Source organism: Leptinotarsa decemlineata, unplaced genomic scaffold, assembly GCF_025532065.1.
Source record: "Leptinotarsa decemlineata unplaced genomic scaffold, Ldec_3_MD MMD2_tig00026294_RagTag_RagTag, whole genome shotgun sequence".
NCBI lineage: Eukaryota > Metazoa > Arthropoda > Insecta > Coleoptera > Chrysomelidae > Leptinotarsa > Leptinotarsa decemlineata.
Window position 1 is genome coordinate 13,851,954 of NW_027412674.1, and position 24,605 is coordinate 13,876,558.

At 33.1% G+C, this 24,605-nt stretch overlaps 1 protein-coding gene across 1 annotated transcript in view; it reads left to right on the forward strand.

The window, feature by feature from the left end:
• LOC111509554 (very long chain fatty acid elongase AAEL008004) overlaps positions 1-21,678 on the forward strand; it is an 89,890-nt gene extending 68,212 nt beyond the window's left edge. Inside the window, exons 6-7 of the mRNA XM_074180471.1 lie at positions 14,941-15,077; positions 20,905-21,678. Coding sequence (XP_074036572.1) covers positions 14,941-15,077; positions 20,905-21,075 — 308 coding nt within the window. The 3' untranslated portion in view covers positions 21,076-21,678. The remainder of the gene's footprint in view (positions 1-14,940; positions 15,078-20,904) is intronic.
• The last annotated feature ends 2,927 nt before the right edge of the window (positions 21,679-24,605 follow it).

Here is a 24,605-nt window from a genome sequence, read left to right on the forward strand (position 1 = left end):
TTTTAGTTTTATATGCTATAAAAGCGTGTTTCTTAGTGTTTTCAAATTATATTCATGTTTCACATTTTCAGTCCGATTTATTGTCACTAACACTTATAATTCCTAAAATCCATTTTTTATTTTGATTTTCTTTTGAACAATCTATCAAGGAGGTTATGTGCGCCATCTCCCCGCGAATAGATCAAGAAATATCAAGAATGTTACGTACAGCGCCATCTGCCCGTGAATAGATCAAGCAATAATAATGTCGATAATTCTGTCAATACAGATCCTGAACTTGGGAGTTACAAGCAAACAAACATACATACATACATGCAGGTGAAGCTAATATAAAGCGTGTAAAAAATTAAGGCGTTGTATGTGAAACCCCGAGTAAAGCAAGCTGTGGAGTGCTTGAGAATGATATATTTATCAAGATTCTCTGAATTAGGTTTCCTAGGTATTGATTTGTGAGAAGAAAGTGGTCACATCATAGTCCAGTGCCGATAATTTCTGAAACCAAAGAAAGTGGAAGGGGTGAGATTTTGAAGAATAAAAAATGGTTTATCGCGATTTCTGGCAAATTTACTAGTCCTATGGAAAACGTTATGACAAAGTTGTAGGTATCAACAAGATCTACAACTTTTGTTGAAGTCGAAAAATACAAATAACTGATTTTTCGAATTTTCATTCTTATCTTCGAAAACAAAATCTCATCAAATTTGGTGAAAACTCACCTTTTTATGCCTCAAACACACTGTACTTTTTCTCACATTATTTTGATTTAATATCGAGAAAAAGTACCCTAATTTTCAACCGAAAATTCTAACGTCAAAATATCTTTTTTTAATCGATATGGGTCTTGTTCGTTGAAATCTCTACTTTTTGATGTATAAAAAATATACATTATTATTGCAAATCTTCTCAGAAAATCAAAAAACGAAAAAACTCGATAACGACAACTTTTTTTTTTCATCATTATGTATAATTTTCACTTCGATTACTTGAAACATGTAAAATTCCATGTTGCGTTGATGAACAGAAAAAATGTTTCAATTGAAGTATACTACTATAATTAACAACCAAATAGGTTAAGAAAATATTTCCTGTAAACAAGCAGAAAACATTATTGAGACTTCGATAAAAATTTCCAATGATACTAAAAAAACAGTCATAGTTGTGGGTCAAGATATTGATCTTTTGGTAATTTTCAATCAATTAAATTTTAATAATCATGACATTCATTTCCTCAAGCCAGGTTCTGCGAATTTAAAGATCTATTTTTCACGTCTAATAGTTCCAAATACGAATTCTTTCAAAATATCGTTGCATTTCTGCATTGTTTTTCTGGTTCTCCCGTAAAGTATTTTTCCTTTCATTTTTGTCATATTTTCTTCCTCTTCCAATGGATTTCATCCTACTAATATTTTCTGTAACTTTTTATCTTTTTTGAAAGCTTCGGCCCTGTAACTTTCAGATACAAACTGAAAGAAACAAACTCTGGAAACAGATACTTTCACATATTCAAAAAACACACTTCAATTCAATATTTCCACTTGAAAGATCACAAAACCGCGACACATGCTTTGCTTTATGTATTACAAATTACGTCAAATATTATGGAAATACCAATTTATTTTGGTGTATTTAAAAAACACACTTAAAAATTTACGAAATCACGACACGTGTTTTGAAAAACAAAGAATTTGAACTTACAGAATAAATAATTGAGTAAATTTGTTAAAAACAATAAAGATGAAACTTCAGTGACGAATAGATGGGGGTTATACAAGTTGACTTGTGGTTCTTGTACATAATTTTATATCGGACAAACCGGAAGATCTTTTCCCAGAAGAATGAAAGAGCATAGGCGTAGTTTTCTGGATGAGAAGACCAATTCAACATTTGCCAACCATCTTTTAATAGAGAGGCAAATCACGATTATGACGTATTGCATTTGGAAGAGAAAGGGTCAAAGCTCAACCTTTTGGAATGATCAGAAATAAATATGTTCAAAATATGTTTAAAATATGTATTTTTCGTTAACCAACTATCGCACCCCTACGAACGATAACCCTCAAAAGTCAAAACTTGTGAGAGCTAAGGACTAACAAGGTCTTACCTTTCAACGTGTGATTCCTAACACGGTTTGGACGATAGCAAGTGAAAATCGAGCGTTCATCCTGGAGCTTGAACCATCGACTCACACATCGGCCGATTGACTGAGTGGACAAAGCACCCACGTCGACCGACCGATGTGAATATTCGGGATCATTGCTCAATGATCAAAGTGATTTTAATAGGTGATTAGGACAGATCTTAGAAGTGGGTAAAATTGAGGCACATGTAAAAATGTTATTCATTATTCTCCAGTCTTAGGAGTTGTTCCTAGATAGGTGAATAATTTATCATGTAAAAATTTGTCAGGTTGTAAAAGTCATAACGATTCAAATTACTATAAAAGCACGACACAGAATTTGTACAACAGTATTGACATTCGAAGATGGTATCGTATATCGAAACACGTGTCGTGATTTTTTAAACTTTCAAGTGAAAATCTCACATTCTTGCAGTTCTACCATAAATTTTATTTGTGTATTTATGTCTATTTTCAAAATGAATAATGGAGCGCTAACGATTCAGACAGAAATAAATAAAAATTGTTTTTCTATTATTGTTAGGTTTTCTGATAATAATACATTTCTCTGTTTCATATCTTGAAACCAAATATATCATTCCAATGAATCATAGTTAACGTAACTGGGTTAAACCAAATGGTGTTGGAAGAAGAATAAGAAATAAAATGTTGTCAATTGAAATATAGGGAAATAAAATGAAAAATTACATCTTTCAGAAAATAGGTGAAGATAATACAGGCTGATTCACGGTGGATGGCACATTAAACGTTTCTGGTGAACCAGACAATGGATCACTTTGAAAATTTAATGGAGGGCATATTCGGACATTCTCTAGCCAACTTAAATATTTTCGACAATGCGGTGTTGCCGCTTCTATTAGAAAGCAGTAGCAACTTTGATTTTTCAAATGGAACACTCTGTATATAATATTATTTTTGGAAACAATTGCCCGACAACTTTTCTTGATATTTCCCTATACCTATTTAATTTCAATTTTTTTCTTCGAAAATCATGACTTCTAAAAATGCCGATATCTTTTAGTTAAGAAGTACTATGATATCGAAATTTGGTTTGGAGTTAGGTGATACTTGGACACTTCCCACACGTCAGCCTAATCTCCGTTACTTCAATACAGGGTGGTAAAAAAATACAGTTTTTTCGTTTGCTTGAAAAAGTTGCTGAAATTTGATTATTTTAAATGGAACACCCTGTATATTATTGAAAATCCGGAAAGCTGCTGAAATTTGCTTCCTTTCGATGTATATCATACCTATACCTAACTAGTCAAGTTTCGGACTTATGAACATTTATTTGTGAAAATGTCCCTTCAGAATGGTATTTCCATTCGGTATTTGGTAAGCAGGCCATGATTACTATTTGACAGTAGCGTTGTGACATTCTCCTAATAATATCGACATTTTTGTCACTTTAGAAGTTGCAAATACCTTCAAAACGATGGAACAAAACTATTCAAACGAAGTTCTTATGAATTTGTTTATTATTTTTGGACAGTGTAGAACATGTAGAACGTTCAATGAAATATATCCGAATCTACCGCCAATGAACCTCAAGAAATTTATACGAATTCAGAAAAATTTCAATATGTTTGGATAAACTTTAAAAAAGCACCAAGAAACTTGAAATTGGAAATATTGATATGAATAATTATAAAAAAGTAAAACAATCATGTGGAATATTTCAAAATATGTTCGAATCGCTGGCCGTTCACTTCCAAGCACTTTAAAATGCGGGTGTTGACTGCTTTCGTGGTGGCAGATCTGATTTCATTGGGATCCAAATCTTCAAATGTTTGGGCAATCCTTTCTAACAATTCATCTCTCGAACGCACGGGTATTTTGTAAACTTTTTCTTTAAACATTCCCCACAAATAAAAATCTAATGGATTAAGATCGGGTGATCTCGCTGGCCAATTCCATGGTTCCAAGCGCCTCATCCACCGATCGTCAAATAGTCTATCCAGTTATGCGCTCACTTCTCTTGTGCAATGTGCAGGAGCTCCGTCTAGTTGGTACCAACAGTTTCGATAATCTTCGAGTGGCAGATTATCCACGAAACTGTCTACAGTATTCTCCAAAATATTCAGGTAGCTTCTGGATGTTAATGACTCCTCGTATATCACGTACCTCAATTTGTTGTCCATCAACATGCAGAAGACATTAAAACTAAATTTTTCTTGAAATCCGGCTTCTTTTGTGACGTGAGGATTTTCACTGGACCAATAATGACGATTTTTTCTATTGAAAATCCCTTCTCTCGAAAATTTCGATTCATCAGTCCAAATAATTTCATTTCAAAAAAGTGGATCTTCTTGAATGCGTGTCAACAACATTTCACAAAATTCTACTCTCTGTTGAGGATCTTGAGGCTTCATTGCTTGAATTTTGGTGAATTTATAATCATGCATTTTATGTCTTCGCAAGATTCTTTGAACCGATGAATATTTTATACCCAAATCTTCTTCAGCACTTCTTATCGATGACTCGGGAAATGCGTGAAAATATGCTAAGACATTAATCTGGTTGTCTTCGAAAGTTACGGGTCGAGGCAAGTTTCTTGGTGCCTTTAAAGTTGATCCAAATGCATTGAAATTGTTCTGAATTCGTATAAATTTCTTGAGGTTCATTGGCGGTAGATTCGGATACATTTCATTGAACTTTCTACATGTTCTGCCGATAATTTTGTCACACTGTCCAAAAATAATAAACAAATTCATAAGAACTTCGTTTGAATAGTGTTGTTCCATCGTTTTGAAGGTATTTGCAAATTCTGAAGTGACGAAAATGTCGATATTATTAGGAGAATGTCACAATGCTACTGTCAAATAGTAATCATGGTCTGCTTACCAAATACCGAATGGAAATACCATTCTGAAGGGACATTTTCACAAATAAATGTTCATAAGTCCGAAACTTGACTAGTTAGGTTAGGTATGATATACATAGAAAGAAAGCAAATTTCAGCAGCTTTCCGAATTTTCAATAATATATAGGGTGTTCCATTTAAAATAATCAAATTTCAGCAACTTTTTCAAGCAAACGAAAAAACTGTATTTTTTACCACCCTGTATTGAAGTAACGGAGATTAGGCTGACGTGTGGGAAGTGTCCAAGTATCACCTAACTCCAAACCAAATTTCGATATCATAGTGCTTCTTACCTAAAAGATATCGGCATTTTTAGAAGGTACCTTTGCATAAACATTGCAAAGGTACCTTTTTCGTATTTGTGAAATACTAATTACTATTATGTTGATTCAGGTGAAACTGCATAATTCGGTGCAACATATCTGGTGCTCAATATTTAAAAACGTATGAATACGGGAGATATTATCATTATATAAAAATTGATCAGAACATTTTTCTAATAACTTATGCTCTACCATTACATGGTACGATTTGCATGGTATTCTAATGCGTTCATCGTGACTTCATCGATATTATTTACATCAGCAAACTCGTAATGTAGTACAGAACAAAATCTCTTCTCCAGTTAGTTATTAGCTGGATGAGTATATTATTTGTCTAATAGTTAATAGTATTCAGTTGGAACAATGAAACCTATTTTTAAAGGGGGAAACAAACATTATTTTTGTCGCCGTTCACGTAGTTTATTGAAGAAAAATTAAAATCTCACATCAAAATGTGTTTCATGAATATGTTATAATGGATTCTCATCAAGTATCGGTCACTTCTATCACACCCCTAAAAAAGTTTTTTGCTATCAAAAATAAATGTAGTTTGAAAAAACCATAAAACACGCTTTTGAAGAACATCGAACTAAAATGTTGAGCTACCAAGCCCAAGGAAAGCAGCAGGCGCACCAAGGAGGGTTACAAATAAAGCAGCAGGTGCGCGTGTTGATGAAAAAATGCTTTTTTCAAATGAAGAAATACATGTAAAGTGAATTAATATTATATCAAGTAGATTACGTACAGCGCCATCTGCCCGCGAATAGATCAAGCAATAATGTCGATAATTCTATCAAATACAGATCTCGAGCATTCAAACGGAAAAGAAGAGTTACAAACAAACATAGAAGCATACATACATACAAGCTAATAAAAGCGTGTTGAAAATCATACGAAAAAAAGTGCAGAGTTTGCCTGGGACATCTTTACAAGCTAGATTTAAAAAACTGAATAAACCCCTTTCTTCAATTTCTACTGTTTTTTTTAATAGGCAATTCTAAATTACTCTCTAAATCAATGATTGCCTTCAAAATTCGTAAACGTCCTTTATTATTTCCGTCAAGACAATTAAGTGGGTGTTAACCCAATTAATTTTTTATTAACTGTACGGTAGTAACCTTGTCTAATATGGTTAGCAGTTCTGGTGATATGTATCAAAATTAACAATTTTGATTAAATCCATGTCAAGGATTCTGATACTTTTCGTTGAAAAAGTCTATAGATTACCGAATATATTAGGGTATAGAGATTGTAAATAATAAATATTGTTTGAAATATATATTTCTCATGCACAAACTTCCTTGATTATCATGAAATTCATCAATATATCTATCTTTGATTTGGTCATTGAAAATGTATAATAGCGATTTCGATTGTATATCTCCTAAAAAAAAGGTCATGTTTTTTCAAAAACTCTTCAGATTTATAAATCCCATTCAATAATGGAAGTATGGTGTAATTATTTCGAATTCATTTATGTACCGAAAAATGGTCATTTGAATCATCCAAAATTACGACGTTTTCTTATCTCAGTATGATATTTTGCGGAAGTGACTAATATTTCTTCAAATGAAATTACTACTTTTTGTCTGTACCTTTCATTGTTTAAAATTACGTCGATCGATATAGGGTTGCCTTTTATATTTCGAGATTAGAACAAAAACAAATATTAATCATCGAAAATCACTTTGTTGTTTTTCAAAATATTCCCCATGAAGATATATACACTTTCGCATGCGATTGAACCAATTGTCGAAGCACTTTTGCCACTCTGGTTGAGGTTTCTCCAAAACATGCATCCTGAATGGAGCAACCGCTTCTTTAGGTGTCGGAAAACGTTGACCTCTCAGTTTGTTTTTTACGTGCAGGAATAAAAAGAAGTCATTCGGTGCCAAGTCAGGACTATACGGTGGATGACTCATCAAATCGATGTTTTTGGTGCTCAAAAATGCAGTTGTTCGAGCCGATGTGTGAGAGCTCGTTGTAAAAGACAACTGACAAACAAATGGTTGTGCACCACTCAGAATTGACTGTTCTGCGTTGTTCTAGTGGTACGGTTGCGACATGTCCAGTTTTTTCGAAAAAATAGGCGACCATTTACTTGGAAGTGCTTCATGCGCGAACAACTTTTGTTGGATTTGGCTCATCTTGAAACACCCATACAGTCGACTGCTGTTTACTTTCGAGCTCATACGCGTAAATCCACAATTCATCACCTGTCACGAAAATGTTCACGATTTAATTCCATTTTTGGGCCGAGATGAATCTTTAAAGTTACTGTGAACAACAAAAATAGCGCGCGTATGTCGTCAAAACATTCTGAGTACGTATAAGCTCAAAAATGTCCAACTTTATGATAGAGCTGTCAGTTAGCAGATTGCAACACTAGTATTGCCAAATCCCGAAACATAAAAGGCAACCTAATGATATTTTTATATAACATCTCACTGGAGTACGTAATTGTGATTTTTATCTTTTGTTTTTGAAACATCCATATATAATATGATATGATATGTAGATGATCTACTTTTCTCTCATTTCACTGATACTTATTCAGTTTTGTCTTTTCTTTGGAGATTTGTTTTATTCCTTTTGTGAAAAATAACCATTTAACCTTCATTCTCTCCTGTAAACTTTCAGTATAATGATTTAGCCATTGAAATGATTCCAGTTTTTGTAGAATCTGAATTGATTGGTTTTGTCATGTTCTCCCACAATATGAAAAATCTGAAATTATCAAAGAAGATGAGAATTTATATCTGTTTATTCAATGATACAGATAACTAAATACAAGTATTTGAATTATTCCCTCTCAAACCGTTCAACATAAACACATATTTCGCTAATTGATAAAAAGCTGTGCATTGACAGTTTTTCTGAAAGAGTGAGTTACGGAAATACACCTTTTGAATTTATAGTTATTATATATAGCGAACTCTACACCTATGTGAACGAATGAGGTTATGAATATTTTTGTTGTGTTTGTAACTTCGATTAGATATCACCCAATTCGTAATCCTGTCAAATAATATTGAAAATAATATCAATAAGACGTTTTTCACGAAAGACCTATGATTAGTACTAATGTCATTATTATAAATGTGTCGTTCATATATTCGCGTATCATCTATCGACCTTTCTATTCGACACATAGTCAGCTGCGACATTTGTGAAGAGGGTCTAGAAGTAATAATCATAATACATCTTCAAATACCGATCTTGTTGGCATTGATGTCGAAAAAAAATTCCATAAACAGGTTTCTTAGTCGGTAATTACCAATTTGCTGTTATTTTTTAATGATATACTTGTGAATTGTTTACGTAAGTTATGATCTCAATTATTCATGAAAGCAAAAAGCGGATATCTTATTACCTACAGAAAAAAGTGGAGGCCATTTCATTATGTTGTATTCCCAAGTGAATCACATGAATGTGGACGTATCACATCGTCATAGTTAACTGCAATTATTTAGGTACTTTACATTTTTTATTCTTCATTTGCTAGATTTTTTCCGAACGACAAGTAGACTCAACGGGAAAACAATATTTGAATTCATACTAGATCTATTGAACTATTGAAAAATATATTCTAAATATTTACTGAGATCTTCAGTTCAAAAAAAAATTTAAATTTCTTTACAGAAAAACTTTCACTTTTTTCCTAAACGAATTTTTCATGAATGTGCCCATCATGCATGGGAATTTCAACTGAAAAAGCAACATCTTAATCTCTGCTGTTATTCATTCCCTTCGGAATTACTGACGTCCAACCGCATAATTTTTGAAAATATTTGTTTGGTACTTGAATTGAATGGAATGACTAGTTTTTCGGAAAAGGAAGTTTTTGACTTTCTGCAACTCCATCTTGATATAAAAAACAAGGATGAGGGAATCTTCCAAAGAAAGGAAAGAAGTAATCAATTTTTAAATAAGTAACTTTATATATTGATGTGTAGATCATGCAAAGAAGTACCTTTCAGACACAAACTGGAAGAAAGTCCTCCTGAAACAGTTACTTTCATATAAATATTGAATTTTACCAAAAAAATACTTTTATATAAACACTGAATTTTACGAAAAGAATACTTTTATATGAACACTGAATGATACTTAATATACTTTTCTCTACTCAGTTTGTATTCCAGACAGTTTGTGTCTGAAAGTTACTTTGAAATTTGTCGATTTTTCAGAAACGTACTATTAAATTATACCGAAACATCGATTCTAGTTTTTTGTTTCTATGTATAGTATCTTACAATTGAATTGTTTTTTTCGAAATTTCTGATAGTTTCAGTGATTTGATTATAAAAAAATTATTAGTATTATCAGAGCATTGTTGATTTTTTCATGTACCTCACCAATAATTCATTGATATATTAACCGTAAATAATTTTTTCTTAATTTTTTCTTTCCTTATTCAAAGCTCATATAATATTCCTGAAAACAGTTGCACATTCCTGAAATAAATGACTTCACTCCGAACAAATATTGAGTTTCAAAGATACTGAAGAAATAACCTAAAAATTTTGCTTTCATTGCTATCTTTCATTTTGGTAAATTTTTCTCAAAAACTTCAAATTAGCTTTGAAATAAACATCGATCGTGTTTGTGTCCTGGTTTCACTTGATTGCCTTACAGTTGAAGATACAAAAAAATATTGAAAGCGATTTTCAATTCAACGGTCGATTTTGATCAACTTCGCAACACACCACTATAATTACAGTTTTTATCGAGTTCTGTTTGTTTATCGAGTTTGACAGTGCATTTATAGTTCAACCTAGCATATAACAACCTACAAAAGCAAGAAAATCAGAAATGTTGGAGATATATCTTCAAAAAAGTATCTAGATCAATCATAAAACTTTTTTGCAAGATACCAAATAACGCCTGCCTGAGTTACAGAACTCACTTTCACTGTCTCAATTTGTACTCCAAACATACATCATAGAATAGATATGATATGAGAATCATACAAACTCAATCAAGGTTTCGGATGCAAACACTCATTTCAAACTCCTTTTAGCAGTAGTTAGGAAGATTTGAAAGGAGTTTCACTCAGATTTTTCCCTAGCAATTCATTTTTCCTTCATTATACAAGTATTACAGAATGAGAAAAAATAACTATTTTTACCTACGTTCATTGGGTAACACAAAAATCACATTTGATTTTGCGTTCTTATATCCACGAATCAGTATAACAACAAAAAGCAACAGTCAAAATACATTCTTTGATTTTGAAATGGACTCAAATCTCAATTCACATAGGCTTACAAACAAGAGTCATCTGTGTTTTGTATGTGGATTTTTTTATACAAAATGACTGAACGTATGTTTCGATGGAATAGCGATAATCGTGATGATCAAAAACTCATATGTGGCTCAACTATGTTATACATCGTTAATAAATAACAGTGTTTGTTACCACTTATCAAATATTCCACACACGTGGAACCAATTGAGATAAAAGATAATATTTTCATTTATTTTTTCTATCTTATATTACCTTGCTTCTTCAGTCATGATTGTCGTGAAAGGAGATTTGAGGGTCACCATAGATCTCTAATCTATTCGGAATATTACATTTTATTTTCTTCTGAGCAAAGGCGGTTGCAATTTCTGATGAACATATAGTTTTCTTTTTCACAAACTCAAATATAAAGTTCGATATACATTCATACAGTGTAGGCTTTCACGGCTGGTGTCTAACAAATTTTTAGATGTTTCCAGTTCTGAACTCCAAACTTTCAACAATGATGAGAATATGCTGATCTTACATTCCAAATACCACTCTTATATGGGAAAGTAACATGAATCAACTGTTGCCCTCCATTGTCGTGAGGGAGACTCACTTTCAATTATCTCTAATGTATGTACTAAAAATCCGGAACTCCTGGAGGCCCCCAGAAGACACATTTCGAGCCAATCATTTCCGAATACAATGAGGAAGTCGAAATTTCTCCTGAGAAACTATGTTATCAGAAAAACCAAAACGCATTCGAATCCCCCGAGAGATTCGTTTCTCAATCTTTTTTAATCTTGGAGGAGAGGAAAAAAGTGGGGTATTTTAATATTCACCTTTTATTGCCCAAAATCCAAAAAATATACATTTTTATATTCCGCCATTCAAATAAAGTACAGTTAGGTTAAGTTGATGATTGGATCTACTGGATCCTTCACTGCAAACCGCAGGAGTTCATTGTGGCCCACACTGATTCAAACTCGAACAGTAAGTCAAGGTTATTGACGAAGCCGACTAGTTTATATGGTGTGTGATCTTCCAGGTCAGATGACGAGCGTGAAACTCGCTAACTCTGGAAACCTGATTCGGTCCGATAGTACCAATCTCTGCGTATATATTATCTGTTAAAATCTGTTACTTGTTTCAAGTAGTGAGTATCAGAACGTTATTTGAATTAATTTGAGAATGAAGAATTCAAAGACTCGTGATTGAACAAAGAAATCAGCCCTGACCTCTAATGCCGTCATTGTATTTTTTGGGTCATTCTGATCTTGGCTATATATGGAAGTAGTTGTTTGGAGAGGGCTTTTCTTCCAGTGTGTGTCTGAAACTTACTTCTTTGCATGATCTACACATCTTTATGAAGAGTTAGTTGGCTTTTTGAAGTTGATTGCTTGCTTTCTTTCTTTGGAAGAAACCCACAGCAAAACCTTTCTTTCCTATGTTTACTATTATTATCATTATGATTATATCAGGTATCTCAATGATTCACTTTTATGAGTTACAGTATTTTATATATATTTTTGATTGAATTATTAATAAACTGACTCGTTACTTGATGAAAATTGATAATACTATCCGTCATAACAATTGCACAGTTTTCACAAAATATTTATATTCTAGACGCGTTTCGCTAATACCAATGCTTCATCGGTAGTGACACTACCGATTATATCATACTACTGATATTCAAAAAATCTCTCATTCTCATGATACAACATATAGTTGAATGAGTATCAAATTCGTTTATTGATGTGGCTTCATCCAGTACCATTAATTACAATTACTAGCTTTTATTCAACTTGCAATGTTAGTATGTGAGTATGTCCATACAGAGTGGTCCAACGAAAAGTATGCACATTGCTTTTCTCCTTTTTTTGTAACTTAACGCAAAAATTATCGGACAGGTCAATTTTGCTTTTGAGGGGGACACATTTTAGATGTATTTTTCTACCTGTGCCTTCAACCCCCTAGCGAGGGTGAGTAACAACACTAAAATTTTAAATGGAAAGTGGGGTCGAGTGATATATCATTCAAAAGGGCACAAACTTATCTTTCCAAAGATACCTAATTTGTTGTATTTCACTCAAACATGTAGGTATTTTGAAGAAAAACAACTACAACCCAGTACTTTGAAATGTGTAATTGACTTAGTAGAATCCTACTTCAGCAAGTGCTGGAAATGTGAGCCATTTGCTTCCATACAATAATACAAATTTTGTTCAAATCTATTTCTAACATTCTGTAGCATATCAGGTGTTATACTTCTGCACTCTGCTGTAATTCGTTGGCGAAGATCTTCTATGAACTCTGGCTGCGTAGCAAAACATTTATTTTTCAAGTATCCCCAAAGGAAAAAGTCTGAAGGCGATAAATCAGGTGACCTGGCAGGCCATTCGATGGGACGTCTCCTTCCAATCCACCGTCCAGGAAACCGGTCATCTAAAAACTCTCTTACCGGATCAACATGTGAGGAGGTGCTCTATCTTGCTGGAAATGAAGCCGATCATCATTATGATTTGGTCATTTTCAATTATTTCTGTTATGAGAGGATCAATTGTATCTTCAAGCATGTTCAGGTAGACCTCACCAGTTGAATTCCCAGGAATAAAAAGTGGCCCTACGATATGACTACCTAATATGCCACACCAGACATTGATTTTTTGAGAATACTGGGTATGGACCTCTCGGAGTAAGTGTGGGGGACTGTCATCCCAGTAACGGCAATTATGCCTATTCACAGCTCAATTCAAAAAAAATGTACTCTCATCGGAAAAGTACGTGTTGAATGATAGGTAAGGATCATCAATTAGTAGTTGGCTCAGTTGTTCACAAAATTGCAGCCTTCTATCAGGATCATCTTCATTGAGTTCCTGTACTAATTTAATTTTGTACGGATGAAATTTATAGGGTTTTAATATCCATATTATGGACGAACGGGAGACACCTGAGGCTGCAGCAAGCTGACGGGTACTTTGAGTATGATCCAATTCAACATGTCCCAAAACAGCGACTTCCACTGCTTCATTTCTGATCGGTTTCCGTGGCTGGTGTTTCACATTACAGACACATCCGGTATCGACAAACTTTCGGACTAACTTGGCAACGTACGAATCATTCACATTTTTCCCGGGATGACTGTTATTAAAGAGGCGAGCGCAACTATTATGTTGATAATAAAGTTTAGCAATTTCAATTCGTTCAGGAATGGAATAAACCATTTTTACAGTAAAGTTGAAATAATTTCGAAAGCAACCGAACTGAATCAATGAACGTTTGCATAAATTCTTTTTGTACACTTATCTGCTGTTGTTATTTGAACCAAAAAACGCATGAGAGAAACAGAGGAATGTAGTAGTGATAAAAATGCCGTTTTTTTTTCGCATTTTCATTAACACCAAAAATATCGAGTAAATGTTCTTGCTTTTTTTATAACTATTCAAGTAAATACAATAAATTAGGTATCATTGCAAAGAGAATTTTGTGCCCTTTCAAATGATATATGACTCGACCCCACTTTCTATTTAAAATTTTAGGGTTGTTACTCACCCTCGCTAGAGGGTTGAAGGCACAGGTAGAAAAATACATCTAAAATGTGTCCCCCTCAAAAGCAAAATTGACCTGCTCGAGCATTTTTGCGTTAAGTAACAAAAAAAGCGAAAAGCAAGGTGTATACTTTTCGTTGGACCACTCGATATATTAATTCAGGTCCAATTTCGTAACTGAATTGTTAACTATTATTCCAAACAATCAGTTCTTATGTATTCCCATGATATGGGTATCAAATGGAGTGGTTTTCTAAAAAGAATACAAAAATCAAATGTAATATGGCATTTAGCCAAGATGGTTATCAATATTGCTATCTCGAAAACGGTAAGACCCAAAAGGTCGTTTTATACGATAGTTTTCTAATATTGGAAACTAGATTTTTTTCAGATAGAAAGTATCAGAGGTTGTTTTTGAAATACTCGCCAAAAACTTAAATTTTCGAATTTCGTTTTTTGGCACAACCGCCACCATTTCGAATGATACAAAAAAAGGCGGAGGAACTTTCAGTACTATTTCATATTATTTGTTATAATCTATACTTATATTATAAATGTGAAAGTTTGTGAGGATAGGTAAATGTATATATGTTTCACGCCTAAACGACTGAAAAAAAAAGTTGAGATGGCAACTGAAGATTTTGTGCAACTATTTTGAAATCATATTGAATGCGTTTTTTTTCATTCGTGCAATAGGATATTTCATCACTTGTTCACAAATTATAATTATATCGGATATTCAGAGCAGATAAAATGATTTCTATGTTTCTCAACGGTGAAAATCGGTGTTTTGTTATTTGCGATGTTGATATAATCATTCATTCGTTTTGCAGGAGGTCATGGAACGTTCTCCAATTTGATTAATAATTTGGTACATGTCATAATGTACTCCTACTACATGATTGCCGCCATGGGACCAGAGTATCAGAAATATTTGTGGTGGAAGAAATATCTAACCACGATACAGCTGGTGAGTATCTTCTCTCACGAATGAACTGGAGATTTTGGGTTTTTTCAATTCTTGGAAATTTATAGCCGATTCGAAAATTGCAATTGGAATGAATTAATGAAAAAGAAATTATTCAATTTCACATGATTTTGTTGTATCAAAAAGTTTGTGCCAGTTGAGAACTTTTCCAAACCCCGATACATTCGGAGGGCACGCTAATATCAATGATTCATTACCATTTCTCACATCTTGGTAAAATGGTCACCGGATCCGAACATCCATGTGTCATGGCTAGATGCGTTTGTACAGCTAAAATTTATGCTTTAGTGCGACAAGTTAGTATGATCTGGAGGATCGAAAGGAGGAAGTTGGAGAAGTCATTAATCATAATAACCATTTCAACAGAGAGTCTGTGGAGTTCAAAGGGAAAATGCAGACGTTTCATCTGTTTTTTCTGTTCTTTTCGCAAGATATATGTCTCATCTTGAGCTTAGAATTGTACAAAAAATATTTTTTATGGTCGAAAAAGACTATATTAGGCTCATTAGCTCATATGAGTCTGATAGAGAAAAAGAACAGTTCCAATAAATTCAGCGCTTCTCATTTCCCACAACGAATTCAATATCCCAGATGCATAAAACAATACTGCAAATGGTGGCAATCTACAGCACTCGTGTCTTCGATCAAAAGGCTCCAATTTTGACTAGATATTTTTCTTCCGTGAATTTATCTAGTTAAAGCTAGATTGATTCTGCTACGTTTCATGGTTGACAGGAATGGAAATAGCCATCATCCTCTCTAGGTTCGTGAAAGGGTTATTAACATAACCTACCTAGACTTCGAGGCTAATGACCAGTATTAATAGTATGCACGTTGACTGCGATGACGGAAATTATAACAGTTGTCTTTAGCCTTAAAATAGGCCTCAGTTTCAACTGTCACCTCTCCATCGGAGCTGAATTTCTTCCCAGTGAGCATTCTCTGTAGGTCTGAGAGAATACGGTGAATGCGGAAGTAATTTGAAGTCCAATTCATATTATACCATTCGCATTCCAAAATACTGTTACCATTACCTTGCCAACCAACTGTTGCGTCTTTGCACACTTTGACGATTGTTTTGATTCTGGTGTGAAATGATGGAGCAATGTTTCATCCATTGTCACATTGTCACAACCATCCATTGTCACAACTAACAAACGTTGATTCACTCAAAATGTGCCATCCCATAAACTAATAGTCCGACAGCTGTGAAATTTGTTCACGTGTCTTTTGAAGGTTAGGGTTAACTAAAAACTTATGTAACTAGTAGCGTCATCTGTGGGTTAGTCTACGAACTTTTTAGTCCATCTAATATTTCGAATCTCAGCAACGACTCAGGCACTCTTCTCATTTCACAATTCACCAAACAAGTTGTCGTCATCATGAGATGACCTCAACCGTATTTGTATATTCAAATAGTTATCGAGGATCGAGTTGAACAGCTTTAGCTGACACTTCGCCCATTCGTCATAATGTAAATACAAATAAGATGTGATGAATAAAGTCGGTTATTTTTCTGACTGATTCCGCCATTACTTGATGAAGATCCATAGTAATTTCATTGGCGTGAAGTTATCCACAGATTTCTGGCCACACATACTGACGTAGAGGAAAATAAAAATCTGTGGTTGGGATACGAAATTATTAGCACCCGTACTAATATCTGTGGCTGGAAATAACCATTCACTATAGGTTGAACGTGAAATTATTAGGACTATTTGGTGTAAAACTTTTTTATAGAATCTTGAGTAGATTGACGCGTTGATAATTGTTTTCTAATCAACAATACAAATTTAGGGAAGAATAAAATTGGAAATATTAGACTTACTTTCCAATACCCCATATAAAAATGATATCCGATGATGTGCGTCCATCAAAATCACACAACTTCCATAATTTCTTGAGTAGATTAACTTGGTGATGACAGTTTTCTTGTCATCTAAACAGATTTCAAAAAAGAAATTGTTGAAACAATCAGAATAATTTTTTGAGATTCCTTGAATTCATGAAAATCACACAACTCCTATAGAATCTTGGGTATAGCAATATAGTGAAAACCATTTTCTTGTCACCAATACAGATTTCGAGAGAAAAATTGTTGCAACAATCAGACTCACTTTTTAAAACTCCTTGTAGAATTGGAACCAGAAAATGTGCGTTCATGAAAATTACACAACTGTTATAGAATCTTGGGTAGATCAATATAGTGAAAACCGTTTTCTTGTCACCCATACAGATTTCGAGAGACAAATTGTTGCAACAATCAGACTCACTTTTTAAAACACCTTGTAGAATTGGAACCAGAAGATGTGCGCTCATGAAAATTACACAACTGTTATAGAATTTTGGGTAGATCAATATAGTGAAAACCGTTTTCTTGTCACCCATACAGATTTCGAGAGAAAAATTGTTGCAACAATCAGACTCACTTTTTAAAACACCTTGTAGAATTGGAACCAGAAGATGTGCGTTCATGAAAATCACACAACTCCTATAGAATCTTGGGTATATCAATATAGTGAAAACCATTTTCTTGTCACCCATACAGATTTCGAGAGAAAAATTGTTGCAACAATCAGACTCACTTTTTAAAACACCTTGTAGAATTGTAACCAGACGATGTGCGTTCATGAAAATTACACAACTGTTATAGAATCTTGGGTAGATTGATATAGTGAAAACCGTTTCCTTGTCACCCATACAGATTTCGAGAGAAAAATTGTTGCAACAATTAGACTCACTTTTCAAAACACCTTGTAGAATTGTAACCAGAAGATGTGCGTTCATGAAAATTACACAACTGTTATAGAATCTTGGGTAGATCAATATAGTGGAAACCGTTTTCTTGTCACCCATACAGATTTCGAGAGAAAAATTGTTGCAACAATCAGACTCACTTTTTAAAACACCTTGTAGAATTGGAACCAGAAGATGTGCTTTCATGAAAATTACACAACTATTATAGAATTTTGGGTAGATTGATATAGTGAAAACCGTTTCCTTGTCACCCATACAGATTTCGAGAGAAAAATTGTTGCAACAATCAGACTCACTTTTTAAAACACCTTGTAGAATTGTAACCAGACGATGTGCGTTCATGAAAATTACACAACTGTTATAGAATCTTGGGTAGATTGATATAGTGAAAACCGTTTTCTTGTCACCCATACAGATTTCGAGAGAAAAATTGTTGCAACAATCAGACTCACTTTTTAAAACACCTTGTAGAATTGGAACCAGAAGATGTGCGTTCATGAAAATTACACAACTGTTATAGAATTTTGGGTAGATTGATATAGTGAAAACCGTTTCCTTGTCACCCATACAGATTTCGAGAGAAAAATTGTTGCAACAATCAGACTCACTTTTTAAAACACCTTGTAGAATTGGAACCAGAAGATGTGCGTTCATGAAAATTACACAACTATTATAGAATTTTGGGTAGATTGATATAATAAAAACCGTTTCCTTGTCACCCATACAGATTTCGAGAGAAAAATTGTTGCAACAATCAGACTCACTTTTTAAAACACCTTGTAGAATTGGAACCAGAAGATGTGCGTTCATGAAAATTACACAACTGTTATAGAATTTTGGGTAGATTGATATAGTGAAAACCGTTTCCTTATCACCCATACAGATTTCGAGAGAAAAATTGTTGCAACAATTAGACTCACTTTTTAAAACACCTTGTAGAATTGGAACCAGAAGATGTGCGTTCATGAAAATTACACAACTGTTATAAAATTTTGGGTAGATTGATATAGTGAAAACCGTTTTCTTGTCACCCATACAGATTTCGAGAGAAAAATTGTTGCAACAATCAGACTCACTTTTTAAAACACCTTGTAGAATTGGAACCAGAAGATGTGCGTTCATGAAAATTACACAACTGTTATAGAATTTTGGGTAGATCAATATAGTGAAAACCGTTTCCTTGTCACCCATACAGATTTCGAGAGAAAAATTGTTGCAACAATCAGACTCACTTTTTAAAACACCTTGTAGAATTGGAACCAGAAGATGTGCGTTCATGAAAATCACACAATAAAGTTTGTAGAGATCAAATCGTAAGGTTTTGTTTATGAAAAGTCGATTATTATCATCATCGAAGTTCATTTTGCTCTCAGAAAACACAGGTGAGAACAGAATCGTTCGATTCATCCCTGATATCAAAACGATCTCCTTTTCCATTTTGTGATACTTCTCAAATTGCAAACTTGATATCAAGAGTACACCTCTTTTACGACAACTGGAATTCATTGAGGATTTGTTAACTTTGTACGTTATTTATTTCTATTAGTATACCTAAAATCAAAATTTTATTTAGGTCGAAGTTTTAGAATCACGAGAAATGGATATCTTATGATTGGACGCAAATTTTGAAAAAAAGTACATTCTTCCTTAAATGTGTGTTATATATTTTTCTGATTAACTTGGCCATTACTTGATGTAATTTCACAAATTATACCGAAATCGATTTGATTTTCTCAACCATTATTTGAAAAATATCAAATGTTTCCATATAAGAGTACATGTTTGGTAGTGAATGGCATACTTAAAACGAATTCTTCTCTCTAACTAACTGCACAGGTACATACTTATGATGTAGAATGTCGATCTAGAATGATATATGCTATAGGTAGTTATGATTGAGTACGTACCTGAATTGTACGTTGAATTATTTATGGTCAAGTTGTCGGTATTATTACTAACTACAAATTTGGCCCAAACACTTGGAAAACGTAAAAACTTTTTAGATTTCCAATGAAAATTTTTGGCATACCATTTTCTAAGTTCAGCCTTCTTTTTCAGGACAGGTACCCATGTTTGAACAATACTGAGTGTGATGATCTATTCTCATTTCCATTTCAGTCATTGGAATTTTGGTATTACTACATTTCATCATATTCTATGTCCATCTACCTGCTTATTTCCTCATCTAGAGATTTTTAATGTAATTTTGGGATCTAATTTTCCAATTCTCAAAGGTTTTCCCAGTATATGTCTGACCACAAACATACGGAACACTGTAAACACAGTTTTTTGAATTTTATTTCTCATTTGTAGATCTTGTTTGAGTTAATGAATACCTCAAATGATTTTGAGCTTTGAAAATAATGTCACCATTGTGACTTTTGAAACGATTGATTCATTCTGTTTGAAATATTTTTTCAATATGTAAATTAATAATATTCACTATACTCCATAGATTTGAAACTTTACAACAAGTTGACTTCAGAGATGCGATCACTGAAATTTTCTGAATTCAAAAGGACTATTAGAAATGTACTTTTAGATCACTGTTTTTATAGTATTAATGAATTTTTAAATAGCTAATATATTGAACAATAACCCTTCACTGATATATTCATATTTGTGAAGTATGTTACTTTACAACATATTTTGAATGTGTACGTTATACTATATTGTGCTGTCCTTTTAAAACTAAATGTTACAGAAAGTTTTTTATTGATTTACATATACCACGTGTGTCTATGACCATTTTCGATATATGACATGCTGTAAACTTATTGTAAAACAGTCAAATAAATCTATCTATCTATCTATAGACATTTTGAAGTCGAAGTTAATAATTGAATTATTTTGAGGTCGGAAGATAATTGACCAAGTCTTGATATGCTCATCCAAATCGATATGAAATATTATCCGGAGCTCAAAAATGAAAAATTTAGAAAATATATCTCATACAATACGTTCCCAAGTAAATTACAATCAATTTTAGTTTTCTGTTTCAAAACAATGATCTATTTTTATGTATCAAAGCTAACCTTTTATCTTTTTCCAGCTTCAATTCACGTTGGTCTTCATTCATTCAGCTCAGTTATTATGGCTAGACTGTGGATACCCTAAACTGATTGGAGGATTCTTGCTGTTACACTCAACGATTTTCTTCGGATTGTTTACGCATTTTTATTACCAAACATATAAGCCAAAACCAAAATCCCTAAAAAAATAGCACCAGCAAGATATGTAAATAGGATATTCATATTTATTTGAATGTACAATAAGCATCCACGAGCCAAGTTCGGTCCTATAATTTTGGGAATTCATCAACAGTTCATTTATAAAGAATGAAATTGAAAAAATATGAAAAGTTTCATTCATCCATTTTTCCAAAGACCTTCGGTTCTAGATGCTTATATAAATGATTGTGTCATATAACTAAGTACCTTCTGAGGTTTCATTCAAGAGACTGGTGGTATAGCAGAGTCACTTCTGTCAACACATAAATGAAACAGTAACATTTAATCTAGGACAGTTAGTTTTTCGGTCGAATTCAAAATCTTACTCACTTTCTAAAAAAAGGGTGAGTTTCAATTGAAGTTTTCCGAATAAAATAGATATATTGAATTCATTTATTAGGGATTGTTTTAGCAGCTACGTTGTTGAAATGATGCACGAAATTAACAATAACTGTAGATCAGTAATTAGTTACTCGACTTTCTAGAAGTTTCGGAGCTACTCATATACAGAGTCCAGGGCAAAGCTTGAATAACCTTATTTCTTTATTCGGTGTTTTGAAAATGAATTGAGGTGGAATCAAGTCATTTACGGTTATAGGTCGTCATCACCATTCTATGAAAAAATATTATTTAGATATTACATCTTATCGGGATGTAACTACAAACAATTACAGATTTCTAAAATATAATGATTTGAATGAACTATTGGGAAATAACATTGTGCCTGTGAGTAGAAAATATACAAGCTACAAAAAATCTTTCAGTTTTCGTTGTTTTCTAACTTCAATCATACCTACAACAAATGAAATACCTACCTAGCAAATGGAAACTTTTAATTTTCAATGAGCAAAGAATGCAGATATGATTTGCCACTACATAATTCATAACACAATTTCATTAGTCAGGTTAAGGTAGTTTTTGGAAACTTTATATTCCTGGACTGTCAAAATCATGTTTCACTTTGACTTTTTTCCCGACGAATTGGTTCATTTTCAGTCACTTCACAAAACAATAAAGAAAGTGAGATAATTTAGTTGCGCTTCTCGTTAAAAACATTTGGGTGTAATTCGAAATTACGTATAATATGATCCAGAGAAGGAGAAATTTTCAGTCAGTTGCGAGATAGTAGTTTTGTTCTGGTGTGGGAGAAGTGTTATTGACAAAATAGGTAGCTAAACTGACAAGTGACTCAATAGTTCAGACAATAATTATTACGAGTAGGGCCAGAAATATAAATTAATAGGCTTTAATATCATTTTAACCTAGTCATAGAACTCTGTTTCAAAACAGACTTAATTCATTTAGGGCAAGTGTAGTATATACTATTTCAGTTTTTTTCTGAAGGGTCAGGTTTATTGTTAATTAATTCATTCTTTTGGTTTTGGCAAATTGATATTCGAATATGCAAGGTAAATAGTATATATCTTTTATCATGATGAAGAGATAGTTTAAATCTAAAGCAAATGGAACTTCAAACGTTCAAGCCAGTTTCTATATACCTACACAGTAGGTTTAATGGACTGACGCCTATCAGAAAACAACTACTCCCCTGGCTAATACCACGAAGGGCGTTGGATTATATCAAACAGGCGTCAGTGCAGGAATCTTCACAGAAAATGTCCTGCATATGCAATTGGCAATACAACTGAAAGAGTCGACCTTCAATTCTGGAACGGGCACACTTGCAGGCCGATTTCGGGCTTATTAGCCACTCATCAGTGCAAGATAGTGACCATCATTCAATTCAATAGTCAATTGTACTTTTAGGAATATAAAAGTATTGGTGTTGCTCTAGAATTTTGTGAATCCTAGCTGAATTTATGTTTTCATCGTTTGCTATAAAAAAGTCGCATTGTATACTATTTATCCAAAATTGATTTGCTGAACAGTTTGTATTTCAAGCATATTTGTATAATTTATATTTTAAGATTAGTCAGTATCACAAATATTAGGCGAAATCAGTCAAGTATATGAAATGGTCTTTGAAATTAAACTAGTTCTCTGTTCAAACTATTTTTGATTTATATAATTTTCGTAAGGAGTCTATACTGGTATCAAAGACCATTTCATTTTCTGCAGAACTATAATTATCAAAACTTTTCAAAAATATACATTACTGGATTGTTCTTCATTCAAAACTGTTACTCAAATGAACATGTGTAAAGAGAAGAGTTTTTGCCTATATTTGTTCGATGCTGTTTGGATCAGGCAGCAATAACTCCAAACTATTACTCATCGATTCAATGAAAATTTAGTAATTTTTGTTGGCACTATTGCCATATGGAATATACGTACCCCAAATCCTACTCTGGTGCGAATGCAGTGCATGAAACACTCTGTCCAAGATCAGAAGAAAAGTGGGAAACCGTTAGAGATACAGGGTCGATTGAATTAGGAAAAAGTCGCTCATATTAGACCTTATTCAAACGTTGTTTCTAAATTTATGAAATCACGATCAGTTTCGGAGAAAGTCGAAACCTACAGAATTTTAAAATTTAGTTTTAATTTTTTTCAACTTTATTAGATTGAAAATAAAATCACTTCTTCATTACCGCTTTTATAACTGTACTAGATGGGATTTACGGATTTGATTTTCAAGCCGACATTTTGTCTTCGAGAAACCACAAATTTAATTTCTTATATCGATTGGAAACAAGAATCACCCAGTATAAATTAGCATTTTTGATGTTAACTCCATTAATGTACGAACGTAATCTAAATTTCCTAAATTTGAAAACGTCTTTTAAGAAATAGGCAACTCTTTCTTAATTCATCCAACTTTTCATCTCAGGATTTTCGACATCCCATGCTATTTTTTCTTATCTTGAACGGTTACTTGTCAAATGGTTGTGTTTCTGAGAATGATCAGTATGCTCAATAATTATTATTAAAATGAACGAAACGCAAAACGAAACCGACCTAAATTCTAAATTACGAGTCAAAATAAGAAAATATGCTCAATGTTGGAGGTCCCGACTTCCATTTTTGAAAAAAATAAATTTTAAAGCTTCACTGAGAGAATTAGAAATTAATAAGATGAAAATATTCGGATGAGTTGGTGGCAAAATAACATTTTGATGAGAAGAAATTGCATTAAAATTATCAGTTGAAGAAGATTTGAAACCATTTCATGACATTTTTTTTGTTAATTTTCCAAGACGAGACAGAAGAAGTACAAATCTCTCTGACACAACATTTAAGGCTTTCGCTGCCGAAGTTTTCAGTGTCACTATATTTATTTGGGTTTGAAGATCGCTGATTTTTGCAATTTATTTCAAAATCGAAAATACTGACACTGTAATACTCTGTCCGCGAATAATGTCCTTTTTTACAAAATCGGGATTAAAAATTTCTCATTTCCAAATAGAAACCCTTGCGGGTTAGTGATGTGTTGACAAATGACACGTGAAAGCTGATAACGAAAAAGTCGTTTTTTGATCACTCCGTTGTGAACTTTTCTATGAATAATTCAATTATAATGATTCAACGTGTTGTTGAAAATAACAACTGATGTCATCTATGG